Raw genomic sequence first — 16979 nt, forward strand, 5'->3', positions numbered from 1 at the left:
AAAATTATTTAATTTGCATGTGCATTCAAATACCCTACAAACTTGAAAGACAAACATACTATCGTTAATTAAAAAAAAAACAAATCATGACTATAGATGTTTTAATAAATTATTGAGGAAAAAAATGGTAATCATATGTAAAATGGTTTAATACAAACATTTATTTAAACATAGACAAACATACAATTGGCTGTTTAAGGAAAATAATACTGTAGGATTACAAATGTTTTAATAAAATAATGCTTCAATGAATACGTTAAAAACATTTCATACAAATATCCATTTATAATTTTATTGCACCTATCATTTAGCCAATTATATCAATTTTAAAAATAAGGTATTTAAATAATAAAAATACATTGTCCGAAATCAATGTGAAATTAGAATTTTTTTTATTGCAATGAAAAGCTCTGTTTAAATAAAACATTAAATATAGACAATAGGTTGTCTTATTTACATATATATATATATATATATATGTATATGGCGGAAAACACAGACAAGACTGAAAAAGCAGTTTCTGCTGTTGCACTCCTCTTTAAAAGAAACTGCTGTATTTTAAGCCAAAACAACTGTTGTGTTTGATAGAACAATATGTCTGTATGCTACCATAGCTGATTCATGGCGCATTAAGCACCCAAACTATTTTTAGTTTGTCCGTTTTACCCTGGACCCCCGTATACAGACGTCGCACAACCGCTTTTGTTTCAACCCATCCATAAAATGAAAGTAATTAATAATATTTATTATTCAAAATGTCTGTCATTTGTAGCTTAGAATCACTAATTGATGTATAATATTTCGTAAAAAAAAAAAAAAAAAAAAAAGACTCAAAAATTATTCACTCGCATATTTTAAACTTTTAAACAAATGACATCACAATGAAAAAAATGGTGTCTGTAAAAAAGTCACAGATATCTACCTCATAACTATCGCTTAACTGTATTTTTTTGGTCACATTTTCTCTGATATTTTAGATGATAAATAATTGAGCCAAACAAGGAAAAAATGAAGAGAAAAAAAAACATAGGTAAATATAGGGTAAATATATGAAAAACAAAATCTCGACCATTCCTTGATGTCTGCGATTTCTGCATCGCGACCCTTGTTATATTATCATGTTTCACCCATAAAATCCCCCCAAAATCTGGCTGTGGCCATTCACAGCTGTGTCTTGACACTCTGTGATACATGCTTCATGGAGTTTTTGGATCGAAAAGAGGCAAGTACGTGATAATATCTCATGAAAATCATGGCGTCATTAATTTTGCTCTCGCTTGCTCTCACCTCCAGCTAGGGTTTTGCTGTTAAAAAAAAAAAAAATAAATAAAATAAAATTAAATAAAATGCCCTCCTGTTCAAAATTTTTCTTCTCCCAGAAAATTGAGATTTTAAGCTTTCCAATGATGTATCACACATGAATACAGGACAATTATGAAATTTGGCCAAATTGGGGGCCTCAGAGTGGAACTTCAAGTCACCTGAGTGTTTTCCGCCATTCCGCCATATATATATATACATACATATATATATATATATATATATATATATATATATATATATATATATATATATATATATATATATATATATATATATATATGTATATATATACACACATATATATATATATATATATATATATATATATATATATATATATATATATATATATATATATAATATATTATTTGGGGGTGGAGGGGGTGCTTAATCATATCGACAGATATTAACTCTTGCCTGTTGTCCTCATCCCATACTTTGCACACCTCTAAACTACATACTCAAGTATTCAGTACTCAAGGACTCAAATATAGGGCCATCAGAAAATAGTTTTTCCTCCATTTACAAGACTTTCTAGAGGTACAAAAAAATCGAATTATTATACTGTTTAGGTCAAGTGTTATTTCATAACCTTAATACTGTTGACCACATGTCTCTCAGTATCACACACAGCGGAAACTTTGCATGAACGCAACCTTGAATGTACCAGTCAAACCTTTCACGCTGGCTCTGCATTCTATGCACGTGTGCTTTAGATGAGCGGCAGGACCTCACACAAGAGAACGTGCTTGTGGTTGGTGCTTTGCTTGTGGGTTCTACTCCACCCATTCTATAACGTGGCCTCCAAAGCAACATCATGATCATGTCTTGCATTCATACATCATATTTTACTTCTTGGTGCTACTCCTCCCTCCATTCCTAAGAATCTAGTTGTCAACAAAATAAATATTTCACGAATCCTTCTTACATAGTACATTGGTATACGTCTCCCTCTTCTGTTTGTACTGAGCATACACACTGTGGCAGTGGGTCCCACAGATGCATATTTTTCTCACATATATTATCTTTGCATTGCTTTATTTCAAATAATAATGTTGAGCATGTGCAACATTAAGTACAACTTAATAAGCGTTAATACAAACTGATGACCAAGTTTCTATTATTTTGGTGTTTAGTGAACGATCACGTTCCTTTATGATGTTTGTTGTAGGGGTATGGCAAAATATCGAAATGGTGATATATCGTGATACTTTGTATCCCAAAAGGTTAGCGATATGTACCTGCCAAGAATCCAGATATTGTTTTAAAAAGGTGTCAATGTTAAAAAAAAGGAACCAACAAGTTGCTATCAATATCTTCAACTATAATAGTGTCTCAGTTAACTATGGCTGCCATTGATGGCGCTCGACGCCCAATCCATTTAGACTGGGAGGGTCGAACGAACGTTCAATTAATTCCAAACCAGAGCTTTCACAGTCACTCTTTCTGATTTCCGGGCCATTTAAAAGTCGACTTCTGTTCATTTGAGTGCATTTACAGGCCTATTCATATGGGAGATTCCTGGGCCACTTCCTGTTCCGTAACCCAAAATCAACAGGAAGTGATTCATAAAATGCCCCGAAATCAACAGGAAGTGATTCAAAATCAATAAAGTAATGATCTGAAATGCCCCAAAATTATATAGTTGCCTAGCATTGGCTCCCACTGATGGCCATAGACGTTCAATCCATTTAAAGTGTGAGGGATGGCAGCGAATCAACGAATGTGCCACCCTCCCAGTTCAAATGGATGTCTACTAGTGGTAAACTAGTGGTAAACTCATTCCAATTCACAACAGAAGCTTGTTTTTCTGTTTATTAGTCGTTTCGTAGATCTTAGGTTGATTTCCTGACCAATGTACCGAAAATCGTTGTATCGCCATATCGTGAGATCATCGTTATCGTAAGCTTTGTATCGCAAATCGTATCGTATTGTGAGGTACCAAGAGGTTCCCACTCCTAGTTTGTTGTGACGTTTTGTGTTTGTTTAGTGTGTTTTGGTTTGGTCCTGTTCCCTGGCTACTAATGTTTTCTTGTCTTGTCCTTGGTATTACCAATTCATGTCATATGTTGTCGCCTGTTCCTTGTGTGCGAGTGGGTACGTGTTTCCAATCAGCTTCCCCTCTACCTTTCATGCTCAGCCAGGTGTGCCTCATCTTTACCCCCTTTTTGTGTATATAAGGTCCCAGTTTGTGTTCTGTCGTTGTCTACGTCAATTTGAGGCTCACGCCTGTGTCTAGTGATAGGCAAAATAAAGCCTCCTTAACCACTGAAGTATTGCTTTAGCTAGAGCAGGGCCGATGCCTCAAGTTCGGTGGTGCTGATTCCCTCTTATAGTGTATTAATAGACTGTTAATCTGTCGTCTCGGACGCCTCGCGGCTATAATTTAGAAAGTTTGGCGTGTCAGAATTTATTCTTGTCGTGCGACACAATGTGACATGTTATACGTGCTCCTATGATTTTTTGCTAGACACGTTGGTTAGAAACCAGTGTTGTTTTCGTCAACGATGACGATAACGAAAATATTTCGTCATCGAACAATGTTTACATGACGACGTCACGACGTGCTGAAAACGTGTCTTGGGAGATAAAAACATAACGAGATGGATGCCAGTTGTCGTCTGACGACACGAGAACGAGATGAAAATTTGCCATAGTTTCCATCATAAATTCACATTGTGCGATATTTTCGTATTGTACAGTGCTGGCCTAAAGTACTGGCACCCCTGCAATTCTGTCAGATAATGCTCAATTTCTCCCAGAAAATGATTGCAATTACAAATGCTTCGGTAGTAATATCTTCATGTATTTTGCTTGTAATGAAAAAACACAAAAGAGAATGGAAAAAAAAACATTTTTTTACACAAAACTCCAAAAATGGGCAGGACAAAAGTATTGGCACCCTTAGCCTAATACTTGGTAGCACAACCTTTAGGCAAAATAGTTGTGAACAACCGCTTCCGGTATCCATCAAAGAATTTCTTACAATGCTCTGCTGGAATTTTAGACCATTCTTCTTTGCCAACTGCTCCAGGTCTCTGAGATTTGAAGGATGGCTTCTCCAAACTGCCATTTTCAGATCTCTCCACAGTTGTTCTATGGGATTCAGGTCTGGACTCATAACTGGCCAATTGAGAAGTCTCCAGTGTTTTCTCTCAAACCATTTTCTAGTGCTTTTTGAAGTGTGTTTTGTGTCATTGTCCTGCTGGAAGAGCCATGACCTCTGAGGGAGACCCAGTTTTTTCACAGTGGGCCCTACATTATGCTGCAAAATTTGTTGGTAGTCTTCAGATGTCATAATGCCATGCCACAGGGTCAAGCAGTCCAGTGCCAGAGGCGGCAAAGCAACCCCAAAACATCAAGGAACCTCCGCCATGTATGACTGTGGGGATCATATTCTTTTCTTTGAAGGCCTCGTTTTTTTTGTGTTTTTTTTTTTTTTTTTTGTAAACTATGTTGATGCCTTCCCCAAAAAGCTCTACTCTTGTCTCACCTGACCAGAGAACATTCTTTCAAAATGTTTTGGGCTTTCTCAGGTAAGTTTTGGCAAACTCCAGCCTGGCTTTTTTCTGTCTCTGGGTCAGAAGTGTGGTCTTTCTGGGTATCCTACCATAGAGTCCCTTTTCATTCAGACGCTGAGGGATAATACGGGTTGACACTGTTGAACCCTCGGACGGCAGGACAGCATGAACTTGTTTGGATGTTAGTCGAGGTTCTGTATCCACCATCAGCACAATTTTTCGTTGAAATTTCTCGTCAATTTTTCTTTTTCGTCCACATCTAGGGAGGTTAGCCACAGTGCTATGGGCTTTACACTTAATGATGACACTGCACACGGTAGACACAGGAACATTCAGGTCTTTGGGCATGGGCTTGTAGCCTTTAGATTGCCCAGGCTTCTTCACAATTTTGCTTCTCAAGTCCTCAGACAGTTCTTTGGTCTTCTTCCTTTTCTCCATGGTCAATGTGGTACACACAAGGACACAGGACAGAGGTTGAGTCAACTTCAATCCATTTTAACTGGCTGCAAGTGTGATTTAGTGATTGCCACCACATGTTATGTGCCACAGGTAAGTAACAGGTGCTGGTATTACACAAATTAGAGAAGCATCACAAGATTTTTCAAAGGGTGCCAATACTTTTGTGCGGCCCATTTTTTGAGTTTTGTGTAAAATGATAATGATTTAACTTTTTTCTTCCATTGTCTTTTGTGTTTTTACATCGCAGGCAAATTAAATGAAGGTATTACTACCAAAGCATTTGAAATTGCAATCATTTTCTGGGAGGAATTGAGCAATATCTGACAGAATTCCAGGGGTGCCAACACTTTTGGCCAGCACTGTATGTGTAGTTAGAACGCATTTAGCAGTGTTCGGTCGTGTCACTCATGTGACGTGCTATGCTTCCCCTCGCCCCATACACGCTCATTCACCGGCCACTGAGTAATTCTGTGCCCATTCCAGGCTCATTTTGTGAAACGTGTCAGGTGCTGCTTGGTGCGTTTTGCTTTCTTATCTTGGCTAGAAATGCCATTTTGCTTTAGCCTTTAAAGGTCTGTGCTGAGTGATCATCACACACTAAACTAACTTGAAGCGTTTGCATTAGCCTTTGCGTTAGCATTAGCATTTAGCGCGGTGACTCGGTGTCTTTTAAACTCTTGGAAAACATTTTACATACAGTTCGTGGCGTCCAGGTGAGGTAATTAATAGCAAATAATATGTTGTTTTTCTGCTGAGCCTGTATTATTGTCATGAAAATGGTGTGTCCTTGTAGACTCTACAATTATGTGCTCGTCTGTCATGTTCATTCAAAATTGTTGGAAACCTTATAATTTTTTTATTCATTCATGGACTAAAACTTTTAAAGTTCATAGACAAAAACATTCTGAAAATTGTCGACTAAAACTAGACGAAGAGGGTTTACGGTTTTGACGTTTTGACATTTTGAAATGACTAAAACATGACTAAGACTAAGTATTTTCGTCCAAAAGACTAAGACGATAATTAAAATGGCTGCCAAAAACAACACTGTTAGAAACGAAGCTTCATTTATCACTGGTCACTATTCCCATGGTATCTTCCTCACAAATACATCACTACCCGTGTCACAGTCTTGCTTCCATGCCTGTTTTATTGCTACTTATTGTCCACCACTCTTTCCACGCGTTGTAACAGTTTCTTAAAGTTTGGCACTTCTTCCCAGGACACTTCTCTCCAGAGGGTTTTCTCCACCCAATCGGGCGAAAAATGTCACTCCTGCGAGCGGCGTGTTTATTTGATGGAGAGGATTTGTGCAGAAGGCTTCTTCTTCCACAGGGAGTGCTTTCGCTGCACCACCTGCAGCTCTACCCTGCACCAGGGGTCACATGCTTTTGATTCTCAACACGGTACTGTCATTTTCCATCACAATATGTAGTGTATATTTGACACAATTTGATGAGACTTTACTAAAAACGTATATAGAATAATGCTAATTTTTATACTAGATTCATGAACAGGCACTTTCCAATAGTCTGCACTTGTCTACTAACTACATGACCTTTATTTCCAATCTAATGTGGGTCAATTATACAGAATGGTAGAAAAGCAGGGTTTGTGCAACACCATATATTTGCTAAGGCAGAATAATTGATACAGGTCTTTTACTCTTTGGTTGGGTTGATATTAATTATCATTTGATATTCCCTGACAGGAAAGTTGTACTGCAAGCTTCACTTTGATCAGATCAACAATGGGACAAGCCTGCGTAGGAACATGTCAGCACGTTTGGTAAGAAGTAAATGTGGTTTGAGTACAAAATAGAAATGTTAAATTAAAAGTAAATACATAAATTATAAATATAGTGGCGCTTTGGGATACAAATGACGTGACTTGCAAATTACGGAGCATAAACTTCACTATCAGTTGACAGGACTAGGCCAATCCGTAGGGGGCCTATTTTAAAAAACTTCAAATATTTTCAAAACCAAAATCGCTAGCGACCTAAAACCAAAACAGGCACCTCCCTTAGGCATATATGAGTCTCCATAGGCAGTGACATCAAAAAATTCAAAGTTGTTCCCTAATAAAATCACAATCATTTTTTTAATATATAAAAAAAACTTAAAATAGCTATAAAATTCTTAAATTTTTTGCTAGATGCACAAAAACACCAAATGCAGAGATAATCACCTGTATTTTCAGGATCAATAGCAATATTTAACATATCATGTTTTTGACCAAAATAGCAAATTAGTTTTTTTTTTTTTTTTTAATTTAGTGCAAGTTTTCAACAGTTAATAAATCACTCAATTTTCACATCAGAAACTTCATACTTCAGGAAAGCATGAAGAATTATCATAATTTTACTCAACAAAAGCAACATTTTTATTTTCCTATCTGCAATCACAACTTATTTAGGTTGAATTCCAATGTTACTATTGCCTCAGCACGTTTTGCAGGCTATCTGGCCCTCATCGTTTTTAGATTGAAATGTTACATAAAACCCGTAAAATGCAATTTTGTTGTTGTTGTTTGGACGCAGAGATGTCTAAGTTACTAATTTTTTTTGCCAAAAAACGGGCAGTTGTCCGAATATTACCTGATCATTTAAATGTAAAGTTACGCTATCGTGTATTGATACAACGCCCATCACAAAACAAAGAGCTTTTTAAGTTGAAATTTCTTGTAAATAAATGTGTACATCCCAGAATTTCTATAGATATGAACATAAAAAGTTCTAGATTATTGGTTAAAATCGAAAAACCGGGCAGTTATCATAATTTTTACGAAAATATTTCAAGCTAAAGTTACACCATTTTTTTTTTTCCTTTTCATTTTTTTTCACAACATTTTAAAGTGCATGCATGATGCTATTTTATATAATAATTACCTTGAATCCTCGACCAAATCACTCGTGAGACACTGCTGCCTGCTTGTATGCAGTAAAACTTTCGTCCTTTTCCACATAAATTCAGCTTTTGAACGCAGCGTGTGTTTGAGTTTATAGCAGTGAAAGCTGCACAATGCTCTGCCTGGCCCGGCCCCCTACCTAGGTCAAATATACTTTCAAACTGAAAAAAATCCTAAAGGAATGAAAATGATATTTTATAACCAACGATGATGCCAACTCAACATTATAAATTGGGCTCCTTAATAGCATCAGTCTCACAGTGTTATAACCCTTTAAGCAAAATATATTTGAATATAAACAGTAGACGGATAATTTACCAGTACTCGCATTCATACTTTTTTAAAATCATCTGTAAATAAAACCTATTGCTGCAGCTTGCTGCAGAAATTTTAACTTGCGCTGTGTTACTCCTTATGTCTGTATTATACCAGCCCAGGTGGTTATGGGAAACATAACAGGAGCGACACAATGTCCATTTAATTGAAGAAGAAATTCTTACATTCTGGTAGCTCAGGTTTTTTTTTTTTTTTTAAATCATCTGAAATAATTGAAAAAAAAAATCGTTCTTTGGGAGGCTGGTAACACTAAAGCCTGAGTTATGCTTCTGCGTTGCGGTGAAGGCGTAGCGACGATGTAGACCCTACATCGTCAATGAGCATTCGATAGTTCTGCGGCAAGGAACGCGTTGCTCTTTAATTCACCGCCAAGCCACTAGAGGGATGTGGCATTGTTTGAACGGTTTTGGGGGACTGTTGTCGACTTCCTCTAGTTTTCTTCCGGTTACGCAACCGGTTGCCAACGGAGATGGAAAGCTTGGAAGTGGATCTTCAGCCCATCAACATTGAACAACAAATGTAGAGGCGTAGGCGACGTAGAAGACTGTTGCGGAGGTAGTCTGTCTGACTGTTGATGCCGCACAGAGACTGGCAGTTTACGAATTCTAGCATCGGGTGGAAGCCGGCAAGCTGTGTTGTTCAGTGTTTTGTCCGATTTCTTTGCCGTGTCCTTCAACCAGCCAGTGGGAAACCATAGCAGATTTCTGGCGGCTATGGAACTTCCCAAACTGCGTTGGAAGCCTTGATAGTAAACACGTTATCATAAAAGCAATGAGGCACTCTTAATCAGTGATGATGTATCGTGTGTGAAATGTCTGTTGTTGAAAATTAAACATCAAAACAACTCTTTTGACACCAAACCTGTGCTTAATTATTCATATACTTGAAGTGCAAAATGTAAATATGTCACAGCACAGACTCACAGAAAACATATGTACACTGATACATATGTAAATGATAAAGTGCATCAACCAAAAATACGACACATAGTGATAAAAAGCTGGCAGTTTTGGGCCAACTGTGTCACCGCTTAATGTGACCATTCGGTTCAGAACACATACTTGCCTCGGAGGTTCTTCCATTTTTTTTTTTTTTTTTTTATATGCAATCGCTGACCTCCAGCCCTGTATTATCAGCAATCTCTTTCCACGAATTGCTTGCCCTTTGGCAATCTTTGTAATGTCTTGGCGAGACATTGTAGCGGTTGTCGTACTTGCGTACCTCTTCGATGATACTCTCGTCGGCTTGGTCCATTTTTGTGTGTAGCACAACAATGTTTGAAAATGGCGGGGATTTCGCGCTGAACCGGAAACAGCAGTCTGAGCGGACCAATTGCAGTCCATTCGCGTCACGTCACCACGCGTTGTCGTGATGCCCAGTCAGGAATATGTGGAGGTGCACGTCACGCTACGGCGGAGGGTCGTAAATTGGGTCTGCCGCAGAAGTAAAACTCGGCCTTAATAGTGATTCCATTCAAATTTGCTAAATGGAACATTCAATCAAAACAATCAACGTTTATTAGAAGGCACCGCTGTACCTGGAAAATATACTATGTACAGAAACAAAGTATTTTAAGAGTTCCTTGCCAATGCTGACCTTACGTCTTTGTTCTAGAATCATTATGGTCGCCGGTTTGTGGAGCAACACGCCGCTCTGGAAGAAATGTCCTCCTCTGGCTGTTCAGCGGCACTGCAGGACCAGCCTGCAGCAGGTACCTTCAGCTCTTTATTGAGGAAGCAGCTAAGCAGGCCCCTCAACGTGGTGCGGGCTGTGTGTAGTGCCCCCTGGCGTGCGGGGCGCTGTGTGTCAGGGGCAGCACAAGCCTTGGTTTGCCACCTCCGGGACAACGCCCAGGACTATGTCTTTCTGTACGAGCTACTGAGCTTGACCTTGCCCCTGCTGCATATTTTATACGAGGTTCTCCTGCAGATGCAAACAGAGCCCATGCCTAGCAGGCCCGACTCTTCGTTGTAGCAGTTTATTGGGCTCATCTAGACAACAAAATTGAAGCCAAAATTTAAGACATTTGTTAGTTTTAGTGCAGCTCTGCACACCTTTATTTTAAGTGATGATGAATTAGGTCAATAGCATAATTGCCCAAGTCTTTTTTTGAATGTTTCATAAAACAAGAAGGCTCAATTCAAACTTTGTGAATTATCGCTTGAGCCAATCGAAAGAGCACATGTTGAAAATCGCCACAAAAAGAGCGAGATAAAGATGCATTTTTAAGTGGTTATTAGAATGGTCGTTTTTATTATATTTTTATTCTTTTTTTTTTTTTTTTTAGACAGTTACCCTTTACAGTAGGGCAAGTAACAATTTTTGGTCATTAAAAAAAGGCCTGGGCTCCAAATACATAAATAATTACACAGAAATACAGTCCTGGTTATGCCCCCCAATAACACTCTAAAGTTTATTTTCTCAATTCACAGTATTTTACATTGCCTCTATTGACAAAGATAGGAGTGGCTGTGAATGCTCATGTTATAGTGTCATTGACGCCACTCCATTTTGCCTGGTTGGGTTAGCAGCGATCTTTCCATGCCAACTTCTCCCAGTCAAAATGGATTGGATGTCAATGGCAGCCAATGAGTCAAATGAGTGCCCTGTGTAGCATTCAGTATGATTTGGGCAATTATTCTATTAAAAAAACATTGAATAGAATGCTGCATCTAGAAATTAGTAAAGCAATTGCAATCAAATATTTCACGAAATGCTGTATTAAGACGTAACATTAAAGAAAACCTAAATGCATCCCACCATAGTTTACTCACCAAATGCTGGATGAAAATCTTGAGATATATGAACATTACAATTTTGACTGTCTGTCCTAAATGTAATGGAATGAAATCTTGATTATTCAAAAGAGGAGACTAAGTAATATGCGCATCAACAAAGCGCAACCACTTAAATCATACACATTAGCAAAAGTGAAATGAGCCACCTTTTTGGCAAGCATGAGTGCACTTGAAATGTCAGGCTGCTAAAATGACAAATGCTTGCTGGATGTTTTCATAAGTGATCCGTGGAGGGCCTACTCTGGCACAATTCCAATTGCTATACTCAGGTCAAGACGACTGACTGCCTTCTTGCACTTTATTTTTGAGAACCGCCTTGAGGATTTAAAAGCAGCAAAAAATGGACTGAAGTCAAGTGGGATCTTTGCACATATGCAATTTGCTATATTTCATACTGGGGACGAGTCTTTGTATTTACTTTGTACTTTGCTGCCATCTACTGTCGAGTCTCAGCAAAACGGGGGTATAAACACAAGCCTGCTTCAGTTCTTTCTAGTTCTGTAACACTGACTTTTTCCCCCCTCTCCCTTTTAATAATATACTGTAGACAATAGAGGTTGGCTAGCTCGCCACTCTTGCTGTATTTTCTACAAAAAAAGCCTCTCAGTGGCTTCCTGCTAAATCTAATGATGCTATCGAGCACTTTAGAGAATTGTGTACTACATGTTTGTTAACAGCATAAAGGCTCTCAGCTAATCATATGCTGTATGACTGAAATAGCTTTAAACTTAGTTGAAGTTGGTAGAAATTCATGTTGTTTGGAGAGAGAAAAAAAAAAAACTTCTTTAAAAAACAATGACAAAAGCTAATGTGTGTACAAATGTTACGTTTGCACAATGCCACCACAATTGTATCATATTCCTTCTGAATGTCACAACTGTATCTTGTCGTCAAGACTTTCTGCTTAATTGCATTGTTTTCCATCCTTAGCGTTTGTTCTTTGTGTTTTAGACGATTCTCTTGGCTTCATATGATGTGTCTGAGCTGACCGGATGGTTACAAATATGTTAAAGGTGATCAAGTGCATGGTCACAAGCCGTTTGTGTTTTATTTCCAAATAACTTGAAGTGTCCATATGCTATTACTGCATTTCCAATAGTGAGTGGATTAAAGTTGGCTTTGCCTTTGACGTTACTTCCCATGACTCTGAAATGCTTCCTTGTTTTTTCATAATGAACTAATAACATAAGGGTAAAAATTCTTAACAATGACTTTCTAATTAATATGTATTGGTAAAATGATTGAAAATAATATATCACTGTGTATAACTAAGACTGAGAGGTCCAGCTTTTTTAGTGATGAATTTTGAATGTATTTGTGAATGTCATAAATCCATCACAAAAGGCTCCAAACTAATTTTGCAAGTGGCTGCTTCAAAAGGCATGGTTTGATTGAAAATGCAACCCTAAAAACAATAATGACCAACTCCTGAAGAAAAACATAACACCCAAAAATGTTACAAAATTTAAGCTAATTCATGCATGTGTACTGTCAACTGAAAACATTCAGAATTGGCATCCAAAGATAAATATAAAGATTTGCAGTTCAGGTTGGCATTCCAGGTATTTACTGTGCATCTGAGCTGATATAATTTTATTTAATTTATTTTTTTTTCCGAGACCCCAATTATTAGGTTAGCAAAAGTATAGGAACAATCGGACATTTAAAAAAAAATACTTAGGACCTGCTGGAAGTTACATTCTTGTGGAATTGTGATTAACTGGATGAAAACCAGACAGATTTCAGCTTGGTTCACGTAATTTTCGGACTGTAAGGGAGAGACAGCGAGAACAGAAAGTGGTATTTGACATATGGCAAAATGGCTTTTGGTGTATGGCTTTTTTTTTTTTTTTTTTTTTTTAATATATGGCAAAATGGCTTTTGGCATATGTCAGTTTTTTTGAATATGTTTTTTTGGGGGGGGGGTATGGCAGTTTTTCTACATATGGCTAAATGGCTTTTGGCATATGGCAGTTTCTTTTTTACATATGGTAAAATGGCTTTTGGCATATGGCAGTTTTTTTTTTTTTTTTTTTTTAACATATGGCAAAATGGCTTTTGGCATGTGGCAGTTTTTTTGGCATGTTTTTTTTTTTATATGGCAGTTTTTGAACATATGGCTAAATGGCTTTTGGCATATGGCAGTTTTTGGCTTTTGGCATGTCAGGTTTTTTTTTTTTGGCATATGGCAGTTTCTTTTTTTACATATGGCAAAATGGCTTTTGGCATATGGCTTTTTTTGGGATATGGCATTTTTCTTTTTTTAACATATGGCAAAATGGCTTTTAAGGCAGTTTTTTAGCATATGTCAGTTGTTTTGAAACATGGCAAAATTGCTTTCAGCTTACGGCATTTTATTTTTTTTTTTTACATATGGCCGTTGTTTTTGCATATGGCAAACTGGCTTTTGGCATATGGCAGTTTTTGGGCATATGGCAAAATGGCTTTTTGCATATGGTAGTTTTTTTTAAATATGGCAGTTATCTTGGTATATGGCCATTTTTTTAATATGACAGTTGGTCTGACCTATTCCATCTGCCAAAACCATTTTGCCATATCTCTATGTATAAATTGCTTGTATTGTGGGATATTTACACCAAAAGATCCATCAATGAATAAACAGCACTGGATTGTGTGCCATGGTTACAACGCGAGTGAAAAAAAGTATCTGTTTAGTCTGAAAAATACGGGTAACTGACAACTTTCATCTCACTGTGGTATCTTGACTTTTTAAACCAGGGGTGTCTAAACTATGCTACATAGGGCCTCAGTGGGTGCTGGATTTCATTCCAACAAGGCAAGACAATACCTTTTCACCAATCTAGTGTTTTACAAGTGTAACCAGTTGAATGCAGTCAGGTGCTGCTTATTTTAGAAGAAACTTCATTGGTTAAACTGTCTGTGCTCAATTGGTAGGAACAAAAACCAGGACCCACAGCTGGCAAGCTGTTTCTCTAACATTTTTTTTGATTGTGTTTATTTCATTTTTAGGGACAACTTTACAAATGATATAACGGCATACTCCAAGGATGATTTTTTTTTTTTATATTGGAATGATTTCTGGTTTCATCAGCATTATAATAAGATTATTTTATTGACATTTAACCATACCAAATAATGTTCATACTAGGTCTGAGTGATCTGGGGGTGGAGGAGGGAACTGTTTTTTTCTTCTTCTTCATATTGTCTGATCTCGTTCCTTTTCACAATTTTTCTTAACTTGATTTTTATGTTGTTTTTATTTAACTGGTGGCGATGGTGTCCACCATTGTATATTAGTGATTAAGTTAACGGGCATTTGGAAAATGAGCTCTGTATTTTAGTGCACAATGTGTCATTTTCTGTGTTCAGCTTTACAGTTTACACCACCTGGAGTGTGATAAACAACCTGAAACCCATCGACATTGGTATTTTATTGAGGTACTGTTCAAAATCTGACAAAATAGTCAGTTTGCATCTGCATATGAATGATTAAATTCATCACCGTGATCGATCTAAAATATTTTCCGATCTCAATCTAAACTCACCGAGCACTAGTTCATGCTTATGCCTATACTGTATTGGAATATTCTTGTTTAAAATGACTGAATTTGTACAGAAAGTGTTTAAAATATTTGTTTAAAACCTGTCTAATTGCCCCTTTATCTCCTTATTATTCTCATCTCATTTGGTGCCATTAACGGCATAAACATACAATTCATTTGGACTGATGAACGAGAGAGATGACAGCCATCATTTGGTGCCAGCCTCTCTCATTTCAAATGGATTGGACATCTATTACCGTCAATGGCAGTCAATGAGTTAAGTCTCCCATTGCAGTCATTTTACTGTAATTTGTTTGCAAAGTGTAAAAGCTGAAATAAAGCTCCTTGAGTTAACTTGAGAGCTTACAAAGAAGATTACTCACCGATGCATTGAGTGACATATTTGCAGATGCTGTTATTGCTATAAATGTGATGTCTTTCCTTGAGCATTAAACGAGAAAACAATTTACGCGGAGACGACGATTAGCATTTGAGCAACAGGGCAATCAGCCTGAAATTGGACTTAAATTACAAATGCTGTAAAAACTGATGAAAACACACAATCTGCTGGGAGAAGATTAATCTAAAAAATAATGTCAGCACTTTGACATGAATCATCTTTTTGGTGTCCAGGGGGAAGACTATTCACAATGGGCGGTAGAAATAAATTGTTTTTGGTCTATTTACGTTTTTTTCTACGGAGAGAAATAATTATTCTTGTCACAAGCAAAAAGCCTTTAAAGGACAGGAAGGATTTCAATTCGGCGCTTTTTGGTTATACTTTTTTGACAAAAAGAAATTGGAACAACTCAAGAACTCTTGTGGAGAAGAAAAAGCTTGACTTCAACCCTGACCAAAATACCATTTTCTTGTTTCTCGCCATTTGAAACTTTTTTTTTTTTTTTTTTTTTTTTTTTTTGAGCTGTAATTTGTATTTGTACATTCCGTTAACAGAACGACCTGGCAAGAATGTTGTTGAAGATCCTTGGACAATTTTCAATCACCGTCTTCAAAACTGTCCCCATGCCAAACGCCATACAAATATTTGCGATGCATTTGGACACTGAAAAGGTAACCACGGAGAACGAACACACTTACTGGCTTGATAGGGAATCCAGACTTTTCAATTATAGCACAAAACTCTTGTTAAGATGTCCTATGGATTGCTCTTATTAATAATACGTGTTGAAATTTAAACTAGAGCATTGTGATAGGGTAAAAAACAATATAGGCCATTTTGTATCATGTTTGTAACATGAAACAGAAGAGGTGATTAAATTTGGTCAAAGGTCACAACAGGAATTTTGCAATAAACTGATAATAGATTGGACTATTTAACTCAAATATGTGATGATATTTTGGTGCATGAAGGCAAAAGTACAGTGCGCACTCTACCAAATATGGCGATGCTTTGAATTTGGCTTTTTAGCGGGAGGTCTGCTCTCTGAGTGCGCCTCTTATTTATTTATGCACCACATGTTTGTGTTGTGTGATTTTTCACATCCCTGGTTTGTTCGTACAGGCACATCTAGTGGCTGTACAGCAGAATTTATTCTGAGAATATCAACACTGTAGAAATCAGTAGATATGTTTTATAATATTGAAATTGACAACAGATGGAATTCCTAATTTAAAGCTCTTTTGTCGATATATATCGCAATATAAAGCATCAATTTAGGCTACTACAACAAATGGAAAATGGCATTTATTGCTTGCCCATGCTTCCTAAAATTATACGTTGTATTGTAATATACAGTGAAGAAAATGAGTATTTGAACACCCTGCTATTTTGCCATTTTCCCCACTTAGAAATCATGGAGAGGTCTGAAATTTTCATCGTAGGGGCATGTCCACTTTGAGAGAGAGAATCTGAAAAGAAAAATCCAGAAATCACAATGTATGATTTTTTTACGAGATTTATTTGTATGATACAGCTGCAAATACAGTGCCTTGCAAAAGTATTCGGCCCCCTTGAACCTTGCAACCTTTCGCCACATTTCAGGCTTCAAACATAAAGATATAAAATTTTAATTTTTTGTCAAGAATCAACAAGTGGGACACAATCGTGAAGTGGAACAAAATTTATTGGATAATTTAAACTTTTTTAA

The 16979-nt window shown here is 37.0% G+C and overlaps 1 protein-coding gene across 5 annotated transcripts in view; it reads left to right on the plus strand.

Moving 5' to 3' along the window:
• The window catches only part of mical2a (microtubule associated monooxygenase, calponin and LIM domain containing 2a), a 64934-nt gene extending 48208 nt beyond the window's left edge, over window positions 1-16726 (plus strand). Inside the window, exons 20-24 of one of the 5 annotated variants that reach the window (XM_057855599.1) lie at window positions 6526-6709; window positions 7015-7091; window positions 10164-10260; window positions 12299-12360; window positions 14339-16726. In XM_057855599.1, coding sequence (XP_057711582.1) covers window positions 6526-6709; window positions 7015-7091; window positions 10164-10260; window positions 12299-12321 — 381 coding nt within the window. In that variant the 3' untranslated portion in view covers window positions 12322-12360; window positions 14339-16726. Of the gene's footprint in view, window positions 1-6525; window positions 6710-7014; window positions 7092-10163; window positions 13245-14338 lie in introns of those variants that run through there. The other 4 variants (XM_057855523.1, XM_057855453.1, XM_057855679.1 and 1 more) reach the window with 4 other exon arrangements.
• The last annotated feature ends 253 nt before the right edge of the window (window positions 16727-16979 follow it).

Source organism: Corythoichthys intestinalis, chromosome 1, assembly GCF_030265065.1.
Source record: "Corythoichthys intestinalis isolate RoL2023-P3 chromosome 1, ASM3026506v1, whole genome shotgun sequence".
Lineage (NCBI taxonomy): Eukaryota > Metazoa > Chordata > Actinopteri > Syngnathiformes > Syngnathidae > Corythoichthys > Corythoichthys intestinalis.